General features: G+C 53.2%; 8 protein-coding genes across 8 annotated transcripts; 4 read left to right on the forward strand and 4 right to left on the reverse strand.

The window, feature by feature from the left end:
- Window positions 1-684: 684 nt before the first annotated feature.
- LDX57_001337 (uncharacterized protein) lies at window positions 685-2,362 on the forward strand (the record flags this gene model as incomplete). Its single annotated transcript, XM_046082978.1, has 2 exons — window positions 685-1,831; window positions 2,343-2,362. 2 exons carry the CDS (start codon window positions 685-687, stop codon window positions 2,360-2,362), a joined length of 1,167 nt encoding a protein of 388 aa, XP_045938935.1.
- Window positions 2,363-2,830: 468 nt separating this feature from the next.
- On the reverse strand, window positions 2,831-3,413 carry LDX57_001338 (hydrophobin family protein; the record flags this gene model as incomplete). The annotated part of the gene is made up of 3 exons (XM_046082979.1): window positions 2,831-2,887; window positions 2,939-3,027; window positions 3,080-3,413. 3 exons carry the CDS (start codon window positions 3,411-3,413, stop codon window positions 2,831-2,833), a joined length of 480 nt encoding a protein of 159 aa, XP_045938936.1.
- Window positions 3,414-5,906: 2,493 nt separating this feature from the next.
- LDX57_001339 (uncharacterized protein) lies at window positions 5,907-6,296 on the forward strand (the record flags this gene model as incomplete). The annotated part of the gene is made up of 1 exon (XM_046082980.1): window positions 5,907-6,296. One exon carries the CDS (start codon window positions 5,907-5,909, stop codon window positions 6,294-6,296), a length of 390 nt encoding a protein of 129 aa, XP_045938937.1.
- A 530-nt stretch (window positions 6,297-6,826) lies between these two features.
- LDX57_001340 (uncharacterized protein) lies at window positions 6,827-7,699 on the forward strand (the record flags this gene model as incomplete). Its single annotated transcript, XM_046082981.1, has 1 exon — window positions 6,827-7,699. One exon carries the CDS (start codon window positions 6,827-6,829, stop codon window positions 7,697-7,699), a length of 873 nt encoding a protein of 290 aa, XP_045938938.1.
- Window positions 7,700-8,294: 595 nt separating this feature from the next.
- On the forward strand, window positions 8,295-9,078 carry YAR1 (ankyrin repeat-containing protein; the record flags this gene model as incomplete). Its single annotated transcript, XM_046082982.1, has 2 exons — window positions 8,295-8,514; window positions 8,633-9,078. The coding sequence occupies 2 exons, from the start codon at window positions 8,295-8,297 to the stop codon at window positions 9,076-9,078; spliced, it is 666 nt and encodes a 221-aa protein (XP_045938939.1).
- A 265-nt stretch (window positions 9,079-9,343) lies between these two features.
- HSX11 (putative ceramide glucosyltransferase) lies at window positions 9,344-11,044 on the reverse strand (the record flags this gene model as incomplete). Its single annotated transcript, XM_046082983.1, has 2 exons — window positions 9,344-10,844; window positions 10,905-11,044. 2 exons carry the CDS (start codon window positions 11,042-11,044, stop codon window positions 9,344-9,346), a joined length of 1,641 nt encoding a protein of 546 aa, XP_045938940.1.
- Window positions 11,045-11,266: 222 nt separating this feature from the next.
- LDX57_001343 (uncharacterized protein) lies at window positions 11,267-12,373 on the reverse strand (the record flags this gene model as incomplete). Its single annotated transcript, XM_046082984.1, has 2 exons — window positions 11,267-12,081; window positions 12,151-12,373. The coding sequence occupies 2 exons, from the start codon at window positions 12,371-12,373 to the stop codon at window positions 11,267-11,269; spliced, it is 1,038 nt and encodes a 345-aa protein (XP_045938941.1).
- A 340-nt stretch (window positions 12,374-12,713) lies between these two features.
- Window positions 12,714-15,527, reverse strand: SWA2 (UBA/TS-N domain protein; the record flags this gene model as incomplete). Its single annotated transcript, XM_046082985.1, has 2 exons — window positions 12,714-12,815; window positions 12,873-15,527. 2 exons carry the CDS (start codon window positions 15,525-15,527, stop codon window positions 12,714-12,716), a joined length of 2,757 nt encoding a protein of 918 aa, XP_045938942.1.
- Between the last annotated feature and the right edge of the window lie 313 nt (window positions 15,528-15,840).

Here is a 15,840-nt window from a genome sequence, read left to right on the forward strand (position 1 = left end):
CACGTTTTGGTGTTTGACAAGACAGGTTCAGGTCATTTGGGCATCAGTCCGGATTCAAATACATGTCTATAGAGAGTAGACCATAAAGATGACTGAGTTTACCCAGAGCAAGCTCCCTGAAATAACGATCGACAAGCATACATCCGCCCACGTCTAGAAGACGACATCGAGAGTCTGGAGAAAGCCCTAATTCCCATCCAACGGTAAACTCACCTCGCCTTGCCTTGCCTCGCCTCACCGGATCTGTTTCTTTCCTTGCAGACAGCAGACAGTCTAGTGGGTTAGTTTGTAGCTTAATCTGGAAGATAGTTTAGCGGGCAACGCTACCATCACCCAGGTGAGGAAGAAAGGGAGAGAAAGAGGGGGAAAATTCACGCCACCTGCTATCTAATCTATTTTGATCTCCCATTGGGATAGACACTGAAGCAGGAAGATACTCTTACTCTCCATTCTTACCTACCTATACTTTAACAACCAAGATAATCCACTCGCCTACATCAACATACATACATCTACATACATACACACGCATAATACATCAATCACCACCTCCAGACCCTCAATACCCCAAAGTCAAAACCAAAAAGCAATCTCCGGTTCCCATCTCAACCGCCACAACCGACGATATAAATGGCCTCATCCGCCCACCCCCCCGTTCAATCAAGGCTCTTGCAACGTCTCCCAATGAGCCGACAAACCCGCGAAATGGGCTCGCTATCAACCCTCCTCTTATCATGTCTTCAACGAAAACAGAGACCGACAACGGAGCCAGACGAGCGTCCGCCTGTGCCTGCGAAGGAGACGGTTCCTATGTCTAGTCTTTCGAACTCGAACTCGAATTCGAAATCCGTCGCTTCGCCTACGTACACGTACACGTATTCATATCGACAGAACGAGCAGTGTCCGTCTACCGCACCTGAACCACAGTCCGGGACTGAGAAGGGAAAGATAAGCAACACCGGCACCGGCAATGCAACCAAGCTCAGCAAAAGATCATCGATTCGGATCGTGAATAGTCATGATTCCGAGAGCACGCTGGTTTCATCATCCTCGTCCACATCGGAAGGACATACATTGGCCGGGTCGAGGAACGTATCTCGGTCCGGGAGCGAGGAGAAGGACATCGAAGCTGGAGGAGGAATTGAGGGAGGAAGAACTGTGTCTGCGATTATCGAAGCAGGGCTCGAGGACCTGGAGAGGCAGATTAAGTCTGATTCTGAGAGACTTGGGCCCAAGAGGATCGCGCGGAGTTGCTCACTGCCGGAGATCAAGAGTCGAGTGATTGAAGATATCCCGGAGGAGGATGAGATAGTAGGGAATGGGACAGGGGCAGGGCAGCGGCAACAGCATCAGCAACATCAACAGGAGAAGGAGCTGCCCTCTCTGCCGAAAGAGGTAGAAAAGGTCGAAAAGGAAGCAGATGAAGAAGAGGAAGAAGAGCTCAGCACCAAATCCAGATCTCTGCGCGACAGCTTCAGACTCAGCGGCCGCAAGTCCCTCATCGAAATGGTACATTTCCTACAGCCACCAAGCAACCGCTTCAGTGCCCTGAAGATCCCGATTCCCCCGAAATCACCACTCCGGAAAAAGGCCTCTGCCAGCTCGATGCCCTCCCCTTCAGATCTCCTCCGTCCTACCACCTCGTACGCTACCACAACTCCCTCGGAACCATCACCGTCAAACCCAGAGCCGTTATCAGGCCCATCCGAGAAAGAAGAAGAAACCACGCCGCGCACCAAAAAGCACCGACGCATGGGCGCCATTGGGCTAGGCATGGGAATTCCGCTACGGGTACGACAATCGCTTGACGGGCTCAACATCAACAACACAGGTAAGAAGTCTCTTTTTTGCTAGGAACGGAGTTTGGGGTTCGGGGGTTTTTGTTTGGTGCATTTGGTCGATTTCGGGCGGTTTGTGGACCGTTATTAGGGGGTTTTGGTGATCTATCTTGTGTACTTGGTTCTTGGGTTCCTGTCGGAGCATCTTCTCTTCTTGACCTGTCGTTCTTTTGGAGCTCTCTTTTGTGATAATCAAGCGGTGTGTGTATGTGTGTTGGGTTGGGGAGTTTCTCCTGTTAAGGGAGGATTTGGAGGCTGTATACTAGGGCTTTTTTTTTCTTTTGTATGATGGATTAAGAAGATTGATTGGGACTGAGTGAGTGGGATGAGATTGATGTATACATCACGACAGTACTACCTAATACATTCTTATGAAGAAAGATGCAAAGTAGATTTGAGAAATTGACAAGAGTATGTACCTAACTACATGGGACGCATGGGAAAAATGAATGATGGTAAATTACAACTTCCTGAGGAACTCAAACACAAGCTAACGTAGGCCAGTTCGGTTGCCGGTCTTATAGAGACAACTATCGGGTATGAGGTAACAAAAGAAATTGGTTCAAGGGGGAGCAGGGGAATGAATTGTTCAGAGACAAAGAGAGATGCTAATGTCGAAGCGGAAAACATGAGTGAACCAGTTTGTTTGGGTTACTTTAAAATCAAGAACTCAACAATTCAATTGTCAATTGAATAGATCATGAGCTGACTACGAAAGGAAGTGAGCCAAATACTACAACTCTAATGCATTATAAAGACTAGGCATCCGAGCGCTTGAGAACAGCACGAGATGCAGAAAGAACTAAATCCAGAATAACAAAACAGTCTTCTTTCTCCGAGGGTGCCACAAGACACAAGAGGTAATGATACAAATATTGCCAACAGGAATCCGATTCTATCCAAATAGTACACTAGACCCTGTTCCGATCGCCTCGTCCGCGGGTCACCGGGGGTTTCTCGTCCACCGCAGGGCAAACCAGTAAGCGAATAGCTTAGATGATGGAGCCGAGGGCAATGCAAGGAAGGCCAAGGCCGATGAGGTCGTCGCTCTGGAGGATATGTTAGTGATATTAAGGCGAGAATTTGAAAGAGATACTCACGGCATCGCTGGGGGAGTTCTGGCAGCAAGCAATGTTCTGCTTGCACTGCTGGTTGACCAGGTCGTTGAGAGCAATATCGATGATGTTGACTGCGAAGATTAGTACTGTGAAGGTACCCTAAGAATGGGTAAAGGGACTTACTCTGCAGAGGGAGCTTGGAGCACTGGTCGAAGAGACCGAGACCCTCGCTGCCAGAGCCAGCACCGATCAGGTTGCTGAGAGCACCAGCAAGGATACCCTCGTCAACGTTGGTGGTGTCACCGGCGTAGGTGGCCTTGTTGCAGCAAGAGAGCTCGGCCTGGTCACCGCACTTCTCGGAGGCCTGCTTGACAGTGACGTCGCCAGGAACGGGGAAGCGGACCTGGCTGTTGCCCTTGTTGCCGACGCCGTTGCCAGCACCGTTGGCGACAGCAGGAGGGAGAGCAGCGACGGTGGTAGCAAGGGCCACGACGGCAGCGGAGATGGAGAACTTCATTGTGTCTGAGGGGTTGGTTTTGAACGAGAGAATTGAAACTCGGAGTGATTGATAGAAGTTGGTCTGAAGAAGACTGGAGAAGAGAGAACGAAAGACTTGCTAACGAATGTAGTTTGTTTGTGATGATGAGAAGAATCGGTTGTAGGCCAGAGTTCAACCTCCTTATATAGACGACGGTGGAGGCCTGTACGCTCGTCTACCTCCTTAGCCTCGCCCTGTGTTTGTCGCTTAAGCTGACTCTGTGGAATGCAACACGCAAGGCATTTTCCTTGAACAGGTCTGACCCCTGGTATGGATCTGCCCCCTTCACGATGGCTCTGATTGACGGAAGACTGCACACATGCCGCATCTGTCGGGGCTCTGGATGATCAAGGCTACTGTCTCATTCCTTCCCTGCCTTCCTGCGGCAAGATCGCTATGTGGGGTGCATCAATTGTCCAATGCGAGCGATTAGGTTGCATTAAGGTATGTCTTGGATGGCCTTTAGCTCCTTTTCCCTTCCTGACTATCTAGGGCTTTCTCTTCCTCATTGACCGACTAACTCCGAGATTTTTAACCTGGAACTGGGCATTCAGAATGCCTACTCAAAAACAATTCAGCTTCATGAAACTTGACAGAGGTGATAGATCTTGCTGGCCATCGTGCAATCTCTCGTGGTATGCAGGTGTCACGGAGCATTTCTCTCGGGGCATCGCCCAAGTCGCAGGACATTGCAGGGCATGCACCGATCTGCAAGGGGCCCGTTCAATGTCTCACAGGTTTCCTGTTCCTGACCAGCCGTTAGGACTCCTTGCCACTTTGATTGTTGTCTCTCCCTCTCTCTCCCCAATGTCTGAGACCCATGTGGACAGCTCGTACCTAGGCAAGGGGCCTGGTCGACTAGTGATCGTCTCATTTCCGAATGCAGGGACCAGAGCCCGGAGCCTATCCTCGCCTATCCTGACCAGCGCCTGCAGCAGACTCGGTCAGGCGCAGACTGCAGTAGTCATCCGCTTTCGGCATACGCTGGGTAGAGGCGGCCTTCTGATGACCGTGGCTTAGAGACGCCATTGGCTTCATCAAGCTTGAGATAGGCATGTTGTCATTGGAAATCCTCTGTTTGTTCAGGCGATCTTTTGTTTTTCCGGCTATTTTTTGTCGGCAACTCAGAGTTCCATGCGACTACGTAATGTGTCTGTCAAGGAGGGTTTCATCGAGTTATTGTAGTCGTATACCGCGTAGTTTGGATAGGGTCATCCGGATGGGTTAGACATTCACTCACACTGGTCGAGATTAGTACTGGTTGGTCTTCAGAAATTGCAGGCATATGTCATTGAAAGTCAGGAGGCATGATGTAGCCAAAGATGCTTTTTGTCGGTCATTCCGCAAATATATACATCTCGCAGCTATACTCACCGGTTTGAGATATATATTTTATATTCAGGACATGTACACACTTGACCACAACACCATAGAGTCAATGAGATGCAGCATTTGCCAATATAAGCATATAATCAATATCTTATACACATTGGCATATGATCCATTATATATGACAGACTCAAGTTCCTCGAACTAATGCACCATCGAGCACCTCATCCCGACAACCAATATCACCATTGCTGCAGACTGTCCTGCACCCCAGACCCTGCGTGCCCACCACCAACGTTTGCGTTCACTAACCAGCACACCTCCTACTATTCACATCCTGCCTAATACCACCCAAACTCCCATCGTACCAACCAATCTCACCCACCAACACCTTCATCCCATCCACACACACAGCCCGGAGGACAATCATCCATCCCTTGACGGGGTCAACATACCTCTGGTTCCAAGGGATGATCGGCGCCATCTGGGCCCAGTTTCGATTCGGTTTCGTCGGTGGCAACTGCCTTCATTGTTGGCAGCGGATGAGGCACTTGGGAGGCTGAGATGTGGCGTTGTTTCTTGGACTGTTTGGGGTCTTGTTTGTTTTGACTGTGATGGATGATGTTTCGATGAGGGATGGAGGGAGAGGTTCGGTTGTTCTGGGTATTTGGAGTAGGCTACAGTAAATTTCATGTGTTTGGATTGATAGAGAATTTTTAACTCCTTTATTCTCTATTCTCCATTCGTTATTCTTTGTCCTGTACACGTTGGTTATGTTATTGGGTGCGCAGGTGGTTCTGGTGGTGCTGGAATATATAATTGCACATGAGTTAGGGCTATGCAGTAGAACATCGTATACCATGTCTAGTAATGTAATAAATTTTTTGTTAAGGAGTTGCTCATTCATAGATTTAACAATATAATAATTGACTACTCTATTTAGATCGTAAAATGGCATATAATCACTACTGCGGCTGCCTACATCTGCCATCTGCCTAGTGAATGCAAGCTGCATAAAGAACTCCCTCTCTTCCCATAAGGTACATGACCCTTCCCTTCCCATCGTCCCCTTCAAGAACATCCACGTCAATCCTCAAACCAAGACACCCTTCCCAGCAAATAGAAAAAAAGAATTCCATAGAAATGACGACCTACGCCACCTACCGAGTCGCCGAATTCGGCCTTCCGCGCGACCACCAACTCCTCTTCGTCGAGACGCACGAATCCGGCCCTCGATCCGGCCACATCTACCACGTCATCGGCAACATCCAAGAAGGCATGACCTTCAACCATCGCCCTGGCGGGCCGCCGGAAGAGGAGCCCTCATTTGCTACGAAGGACCTGCTCGGCCGGGTGGCGGTCGCCGACTATTCACGGTTTCTGGCCGTCTGTGAGGCGATTCCGGTGCCGAAGAAGCAGTTTCAGGGCGCGAAGAGGCTGTATCCGTCGGAGCCGCTGAGACGGTGCGGGGAGTGGGCGGACGAGGCGACGAAGGCGTTGGTGGATGAGGGGGTAATCGTGCAGGGGGAGTGAAACTGATACATTTGGGGATTGATGCTTGGAGAGGGGGGTAATGGTGGAATGGATGACTTGATGACTTGATGATGAGCATGATAACTACTGTGGATAATGGGAGAGATTGTTGATTTGTTGGACCGTTTGTCCTTACGATGCATCTGCTGATTTGCATCATAAGATGGCAGTGGTCTGGAAGACTATCCAAAGGCATTCTCGGAGTAGATTGAACACTGCAAGCCTCAGGCAGTCAGGCAGCATCGGAGATAAGTGATGCCTGATAATAGATAATGCCTGAATCTGGGGGCAGCGACCGATACCCGAAGCGGCCTAGTGACCGCGGACTCGATCTTCTCTTTCTCCTCTTCCTCGACTCTCGCTCTCTCTCCTCCTAATCAACACTCTGCCTCTGCACTCGGTCCTGGCTACAGAAGAAAAAGAGGGACGCAGACCCAAAAGAAAAAGACAGAAAAAAAAATAGGGAGCAATAAGGGAGAAATTAAAATACAGAAAAACAAAGTTAACGAGGAAAAAAAGTGCTAATCAATATGTCCCCTCCCCAACAAGCTCCGGGCAGCCCATCTCCGGGCTCTCCGTCACATCCAACCCAGGAAGAACCCCCCAATCAGGTCCAGGATCCCAAAGAACAGGGAGAAGTCAGTGACAAGGAAGAGTCGGGCCAAGCATCAGAGTCAGAGTTAGCGTCAAGGTCGAGAACAGAGAAGGACGCCACACCCACCTCAGAACAAGGACATGGACAGGGACAGGAGCTGTCCAAGGAAGATGCCGAGGCACAAAAACAAGAACAACCACCCCTACCGGACGAAGAAGCGCCGCCGCTCCCCGACGAGGCCGCCCCCGGGGACGACGACGGCTGGGAACCCGTCTGGGACCCCTCCGCCCAAGCCTACTACTTCTACAACCGCTTCACGGGCGTCTCGCAGTGGGAGAATCCGCGCGTACCCTCGGAGCCGCAACCCGGCGTAGACGACGACGCCGAGCCTTCCGCCGCCCAGTCCGCTGCCAAGAAAACCCCTGTAGCCGGGGGGTACAATCCCGCGATTCACGGGGACTACGATCCGACGGCCCCGTATGCGCAACAGTATGAGCCTGAGGACCCGGCGGCGGCGGCTGGTGCGGGAGACCCGACGCAGTCGTACGACGCGACCGGGTCGTTCAACCGGTTCACGGGGCGGTGGCAGTCCGACGCGCAGAACCCAGAACAGCATAATGATGAGAATAAGTCGCGACGGCAAATGTATGCATTTTTTGATGTGGATGCGGCGGCCAACACTCACGACGGGCGAAGTCTGCGCGCGGAGCGGAGTGCGAAGAAATTGAGCAAGAAGGAATTGAAAATGTTCAAGGAAAAGCGAAGGGAGAAGAAGGAGGAGAAGCGACGCGCTTGGTTGAGGGATTGATTGTTTTATTTCTACGGAAAGACCGACGGAGGATGGTGTTCTGTAATTCGTGATATGATACCTTTTGCGTTTTTGGCGTTGTACTGTATTCAGTTGCATATAGACCGTGAATAGCGGGCCTTGTACATGTATCATACGTGATTATTCTTACTGCTAGCCATATCAATTTGTATCGGCTTATAGTAGTCCCTCTTGACGGTGTATTTCTTCCTTCTTCATCCCCGGATCCACAAGTCACCTGACCGGGCATCAAAGTTCTCCGCCGACGGACTTTCTTCTCCAGACACAATCGCATCGCCAGGTAAGTCTTTTTCTTTGTGTGTCCGTTGAACCTGTCCAGTGTGTTTGGCCCCTTCCTGCCCGGTCCCTGTGTTTGAACCCCCCAGAAACTTTTCCCCGTGGCCTGTCCGGGTCCAATCTCCTTTATATAACAAATTTCGGCGAAGAGGGGCACATCTACAATATAGCGGGGTATCAAAAATTACTAACCCTTTCTCTCCTCTCAGGCAGAGCCAACGAATAGGCATTCCCACCTTCTAATAAACCCTTAAATAAAAGGCAAAGTAAAACGGGCCGAAAAAAAAAAAAAAGCAAAATGTCCCTCCCCACCATCCCCGCCGACACAATCGACGATCTCATCTACGACGCCCGCGCCGGCGATCTTGACTCCCTCAAAACCACCATCTCGGAACTGAGCGCCTCCTTGCAATGCACGCCTGCGCAGATCGTCGCCGCGACCGTTGATGCCGCGCCCGAGGCAGAGGGAGGCACGGGATGCTGTCTGTTGCATTATCCGGCAGCGAATGGAAATTTGGGTATGGATTCTTACATCATTCTGTTCCTCACAACTTTTCCTGAGAAGAGGGGAATATCTGGTCTATGTATGGGAACGAGATTGATTGATCAATGCTAATAATATATGTAATCGTACAGAAATCCTAACGTACCTCCTCACCACCCTCACAACGCAACCCTCGGATCAAACGACCACGCAATCCATCCTCAACCACAAGAACCACTCTGGAAACACGCCCCTGCACTGGGCCGCGCTGAACACGCACCTTGAATGCGTCAAGGCGCTGGTGGAAGCCGGCGCGGACATCGCGGTCACGAACGACGCCGGTCTGGACGCTGTTTTCTTGGCCGAGAGGGCCGATTGGTCGGCTGTGGAGGTGAATGAGGCGAATGCTGCTGCTGCGGATCAGGAGATGGAAGAGGAATCGGGAGAGGCGGAGGTTGAGATGAAGGATGGGGGGGAGCAGAAGGAGCAGGCGCCGCCGTCGAAGGGCAGACAGGTCGTGGAGTGGTTGTTGAGTTCGGAGAAGGGAGGTGAGCTTGAGAGTGGTGTTGCGGAGGGGGAGAGTGCGAAGAAACAATAGTCTTAGGTTGGGCTGATTGCTACTCTCTATGAGGTATGATTGGGATTTATTTAAATGATATGGTAATAAGGATTTAGATAAAAGTTGGATTTCATGTTTGTTTTTTTTCTCTCGTTAGTTATATGTTGATATAATGCGCAGGATATATGCTATGGTACATGAACATATACATGTTTCGTTTCATGGTCAGTTCAGTCAGTTCAATTCAGTTAGTTCGTGCTCGTCATCTATCATGTCTATCCCTTTACTTCCCCAGGTTCATTCATTAATCCTGTCGTACTTTCGTCCCGGAAAAGCTTCCCTCGGATTCAGTCGTCTTGTCGATGTCGATTTCGCGCACCTTCATATCCAGTCCGACTCGGAATCGTCGATCGCGCCAGGTCACCGTGACGCCGCCGTAGAATGCCGTCAGCCAGATCGGCAGAGCCAGGAACTCACGGCCCAGCCAGGCTCCAAACCATTGTCGGAAGCTCCGTCGGGTGGTACCCGAGCGGGGAGGCCGCGCGAAAGCCGGCGTATTCTCGTCGAGTTCGACCGTCCGGGCTGAATGGAGTTTGATGTAGAGTGTCCAGTCGACCAGGATCCAGGCTACCAGACTGAGGCAGAAACAAGCGAAGAAAGCCGTCCACGTCGTTAAGTGCGTTGCGTGGTGGTATCCCTTCTCCAGAAGCCATTGCGCCAGAGACGTCGTCACACCCCAGGCCCCGTACAGCGAACACAGTAGCGACTCCGTGCCCGGCTCGACCCAGGTTGCCAGAAGCACCGTGAATTTGCGGACACGCAGCCAGCGCACGCGCCGCGCCACGTATGCCTGTACGCTCATATGGGCGACGGGCTGGAAGGCCAGGTCCCCGAAGACCATGCCGTGCTTGCCGAAACGCTCGCCCTGTTCCTTCTCTTCACGTACGCGCTTTTTCCACAGCAGGTCGCCGATCAGGTGGTCTTCGCAGATGTTGTCAGAGAAATAGTCGATGCCCGGATTCCGCCGATGGGGATCCTTCGGCGACGGCGCCGTCAGGTAGTTCAGATGAGAGCGCCGGAACATATTCGACTTGCCCACGATGCACGGCGCAATGAGGACCGTGTTGATGGCAGTGTACATCTTGGCATGTGCAGACGACAGAAACAGTTCCTCCAGCCGACCGCCGCCCATCGCAAGTGTACCTGCGGGAACTTCCTCGGACACGGCCTCAGATTGTTCCCCATCAGCCGAAGTGTCCAAAAGTGTGGCTCGCTCGTCCTGCCCGTGGTCATCCCCGGTGACGTCCACCGCCACGGGCAAGTGATGCACAAACTTGTACTTCTTCTTGCCCGAGTGAGCCCCCAGCCCGCACAGTCGGTCGACCATGCGCCCGCAAACACCCTCGCTCACCCACACGTTGCAATCGATGATCCAGACGATATCACCCTTTGCTTCGCGGTAGGCCCGACTCATGTTCCGAATCTTCGGGTTGGGTCCCAAGCTATATGCAGATTCATTGTCGGGTTGGAGCAAAGGGTCCTCGTCCTCAATGTAGACGCGCGCGTCGGCGTGCGGAAAGTCCGTCATGAGCTTTTGCAGGGTCGGGTAGGCCGGGTCATCGCGCGAAGATACGCAGAAGTAGACGGTGAGGCGGCCGCGGGGGTAATCTTGACGGAAGGTCGAGGACAGGCACTCGTATAGATTCGGTTCGAGGCCTTTCACAGGGCGAATGGCAGTGACGTGAGGGGCATCAGTGTCGGAGGCGGAACCAGAAGGTCGCGGCCGTTGGAGGAAATATCGCCATCTGAGAGGGAGGCAGATCCGTCAGTGAAGTATCCCAGCGGTGAGGTGTCACGTCACCAACATTTGGTAGTATCCCAAGATGCAAACAGCCACCACCGTTGTATACCAGATCAGGCAGATCCAGCCCGCTACGACAGCGAAACCGCCGTCAAAGGTCGGACTGGACTCGAGGAGACTCGAAGGCACCAGAAGCTTAAGCATAGGCGGACAACGTCGGAGGTGGCTGGTTTCAATGCCGAAGGAAAGGAAGCGAGGCTGAGAGGGAGAGAAAGAGAGAGAGAAGGAAGGACAATGAAGGGAAGAAATGAAGGCGGCGAGGAAGTCGGTCAGAGCGGATAACCCGGAAGGGAAATCCACCAACAAACTGAAACCATCATCCCTAAATAATAGGTATCTATACTCCGGAACAACATCTGTTTCTAATTACTTCGCCAAACGAGCTGCCTCCGAACGAATGATTTCCGGCACCTCATCCTGCAAACTGCGCTCCTGCGGTTCCCAGCCCAATGTCTTACGAGCCCGCAGCGCCGATCCCCTCGAGTTCAAGCCCCAACTAGCGGCCTCAAAGCCCGCCGATGACTTCATGGCCTCGTCCATAGACCAGTCCCTACATGCCGGCTCCTGAGGAAGATACCCAAGCTCGAACGCCTGTTGACCGATGAGCCGCGCCAAGGGCCCCCAAACATGCTCGCCATTCTCACACAGGAAGTACCCCTTTGCACCCCAAACCTCCTCTCCACCCTCACCCGCAAGGGCCGTCGTGAGCAGCGCCTCGAAGAGCCGGCTCAGATCATACACATGGATATGGTTCCATCGCGCCAGTCCCTTCCCAATCTGTGGCGTATACTTCTCCTTCAAGATGAACGACGTCAGCTCGTAGACCTGGCGTCCTCGACCCGACCCAGGCCCGCGGCCTCTTCCGTAGATCGTAGGAGGACAGAGGATCGCCGTCTTGACGACGTCGGCATGCTGCGTGCCCGTCCTCAGCACAATCTCGTCGACGTTTCGGTGGAACGCAGCCGCGGGCAGATTCACCAGCTCATCAACGGCGTTCCAGTCATCGAAGACCTTCTCGTCATGCTCGCCGTAGACCTTGCGGACTTCGGAGTCGAAGTACGTCAGGATCCCCGTGCCCCCGGTGTGCAGCCAATAACCCGGGTGTTGCGGCGTGTGGCCCTCTACTAGGCCTTTAGCGATGGCATTGGCGGCGACGGCGTGGTCCGATGAATCGGCAGTGTCTGATCCAAATAGTAAGCATTGGGTTCATTCCTCCTCTCTCGCGATGTCTGGGATAGGGTATCCCGTACGAATCACAATATCGGCCCAGGCAGCTTCTCGCTCGAGGATCGCTGCGTCATCGAGCTCGCCGAGCACGATCCGGACCTGAGGATATCTCTCCGCTATCGGTTTGGCCTTCTCCGCGGTTCGAACTAAGGCGGAGATCTCGAGATCGCGGTGGTTTTGGGCGATCAGGTAGAATGCGTCGCCGCCGATGTAGCCGGTGATTCCGGTGATGAAGAGTTTGGGCATGATGACGATGAAGTCGATATTCTGTTTATAGGGTGTTGACAAAAGTATTTAGAGGGATTGATGTAGATGCTTGGAGGGAGGGGAAGAACCGGTGGGGCGGGTGATATCATTTCCGAGGATGTTGATTTCTAAGACTCATGGAAGAGGTAAGACTGCTGAGATACAAAGAAGAATACGGGTTGGCGTGGTCATCACTGCATTGATTCATAACTCCATGTAGAGTCTATCTACATACGAGATATGCTACGACCAAGCTATAGCAGGCCTTGTCATATATCGAAAATGGAAATGGCTAGTCTATAAAAAAAATGAAAAAAAAATTGGACGAAAAGAAGGCCTATTATAGGTTGTTCTCCTTCTTGAATTTATCCCATGCCTCGTTCAAGGCTCCAAACACGGCGCTGGAAATCATGCGCTGTTCGGTCGTGGCGGTGGTGGAAATCTAGAGACTCAGATTAGATTCGACACTTATGCTAATGCATCAGACCTGTGAACGTACCTTGTCCGGGTGCACCTTGGCAATCCCCTTCATATACTGCACCTTGACCTTATTGGGCATGATCAATTCCGACATGTTGATCTTCTTCCACCCGGACTCGGGCCAGAGAACCGTGTCCAGACTGCCCAGTAGAGCTCGGAGGTTATCTTGCTTTCCGTTTTTCCATGCGGCCAAGCGGGCATCGACCGACTCGGTAAGAGCGAATTTCTCTTCGTCGGCTTGCTCGGCTGCTTGGTTGGCCGCTCGAAGACGACTGACAGCCGCCGAGTCCATGCCAGACGAGGCAGATCCGCCTTGCAGATCGGCCAACGCAGACGGTCTCTTGGGAGCAGGAGCAGCGGATCGACGTGTCGGTACCGAGGGCTTCGGTGTCGGCTTGTTAATTCCCGCGGCCTTCTCGCATCGATTGCGTCCTTGGATACTCGTACTTCCGCCGTGGCCGTTCTCGACCGCCTGTCGCCACGACTGGGCCGCGTCGACCCAGCGCTCCAGTTGCTCGAGGGCTTCCGCTTTGCGCATTAAAGCCTTGCCGAAGAAGTCCTTCATTGGTTTGTTGGGTTCGCCGTTACCAAGTTCGATGCTCTCCGCTTCTCCCTTGGAAGGCCCGATCACCTCTAGAATACTGTCGGCATCGCTAATGGCGACCTTCGGCTCGCCAATTTTTAGAGCGGTCATGGCACGGTTGCTGCGAATAATAATGGTGAGGGGGTGTTTTTCCGGCAGCATGCCGAGGGCTGTTGAGAACGACTCGTGAGCGGAGCCGTAATCACCTCTCTTGTATGCTTCGGCACCCTTGTCCTTATGACGATGGGTGGATGAAAGCGCCTCTTGGGACAAGGGAGGAACGGCCCGGGGAGGAAGAGCCTTCGGCCGTGAAGCCAGGGGTTTGGCGGGTGTTGAAGATCGTGAAGGTTGGGCCTGTGCCTGCGCCGGTGATGATGCCGGCTTGGGTTGTTGAACACTTGATGATGGGGCGGGAGAGTCAAACAAATCCACGGCGGGCTCTGGGGCAGGGGACGGTGCGACAGGTCGTTTCCGCCGAGCAGGGGAAACATATGCCTGTGCAGACTGCTGTTCCACGGCTGTCTTGGACACGCGCACTCGAGGGTCCCTAGACTCGCTTCTCATCTGCTCTCGCAGGAACGCCGGCTGTTGCGCCCGTCTTTCCCCGACAGGCGGGGAAGGTTGGTTACGGAAGCTCGCGCTGTCCGATCGAGGCGGAGGTCGTGCTTCATGCGACCTATCCGGCCTGTGCGATGCACGCGGATCCCTGTCAGATTCCAGAAGCAAAGCTTCGTTGGTGAATTCCGCAGGCGGCGCGCGAGAAGACTGGCCCGGGGCCTGGCGACACTCATCAGGAGATGGCTCCTCGTGCATGGAAGCCTCTCTTAGCCACTTGGGCTGATTAGGGTCCTGCTCCGTGTTGAAATCCTGAACAACCTGCTGGACCTTCTTGCTACCCGACTTCCACAAAGAATTGGCCGTCTTCAGTAGATTGTTTCCGAAAGCCGATGCGACCTGCGCCGGGTCCTTGTCTGCGGCCATGGGGCTCCGGTTGTTGCTGCGGCTTCGGGGCGTATGAGCGCGTTCTTGTTGCATCCATGACGGAACGTTGCGATCCGATCTCGCGCTCTGGTCTCTGCTCCGGCCGGAATGATCTGAATGGAAATCGTCAGGTGTGGGTCGATTCCTCGACCTCTGCCGAGACTCCTCGTGCGCTTGGGTGAGCAGTAAACTGACAGCAGCCTGTATATCGGTACCCGTCGGAGTCATTCGTAAAGCCTGTGCCGATTTGTCTGCTGGGAAACCCATGTCCACAAGCTCAGCGACGGCGCGATCAATCCCGCTGGATCCCTTGGAAGGTGGGGGCGGAGGGGGGCTCTCGTGTGTAGACGGAGGGGTAGGCGATTTGGCCGGTGGCTTCGGAGGAAGTTCAGACACGGGCTTGCCCAGCAAGCCGAGAAAATCGTCATCGTCGTCGTTAGTTGAAGCAGGCTGCGCCGGGGGGGCTTGCTGCTTGGGTTTCAGTTGGTTGAGACCGAACGGATCATCGTCATCCATGAAGTCCATTCCACCCGCGGCCGGAGGCGCTGACGGCGCTCCATTGGTAGTAAGTTGTGGCGAGCTAGTTCCAACCTGCGGCGAAGGCGACGGGCTTGGAATGGGGAAGTGGGTGGATGCGTCCACGGGGGCTGAGGCGTCAAAGGCGGCGAGAATATCATCTTCGTCGGGAGACTGCGGTTTCTGCTGGGTAGGCGTAGCTCCGAATCCACTTGAATTGCCACTCCCTCCCTTTTCAAGACTGTCCCAGAACTGGGAGTTCTGCCCTCCATACTGCGACTCAAACCGGGATCGGTTCTCCGCCTCCTTCCTGGCTCTTTCCTCTTGTAGTCGCCTTTGCTGCTCTACGAGAGGCACATTCTTATTGGAATTTGACGAATTGAACGAGACGAGGTTTGCGAAGCTGTCCTTGTCCGAGGTCGCAGGCTTGGCCGGCGGATTGGACGCGGTAGACGAGGCGGAGAGGGGAGTAGAGCGGCCGGAGGGGTGAGCTGGCCTCACATTGGGAAATAAAGAGCTAGAGCTCATGGGCGGAGGCTTCTGGGGGGCATTGGATGAGCTGGCAGACCAACTCAGGCCACTCAGGTCATCCATGATGGGTCTGGATTCAAAAGTTCAAAAGAAGAAGTAGATAAGTGTCTGGGAGGATTGCATTAGGATAGAGGTCGTAGTGAAATGACGCAAGGATTCCATGGTTTTCATCTCACCATCGGCGGGCCACCTGGGCGGAAATGAGTTTGTCCCGTGAAATGAAAGAATGAAAGAAAGAGGGGATTTTACAACAATGAGGCAAACAGTGTAACAACAAGTGGGACGAAGAGAGATTCGCCTGTCGGAGATGCGGGCGATGGATGGACTCGGCTTCCCCTGGAGATGGGGGACCGTGGCTGAGCCCGATGATGCAGCG

Source organism: Aspergillus melleus, assembly GCF_016097325.1.
Source record: "Aspergillus melleus strain CBS 546.65 chromosome Unknown contig1, whole genome shotgun sequence".
Classification (NCBI taxonomy): domain Eukaryota; kingdom Fungi; phylum Ascomycota; class Eurotiomycetes; order Eurotiales; family Aspergillaceae; genus Aspergillus; species Aspergillus melleus.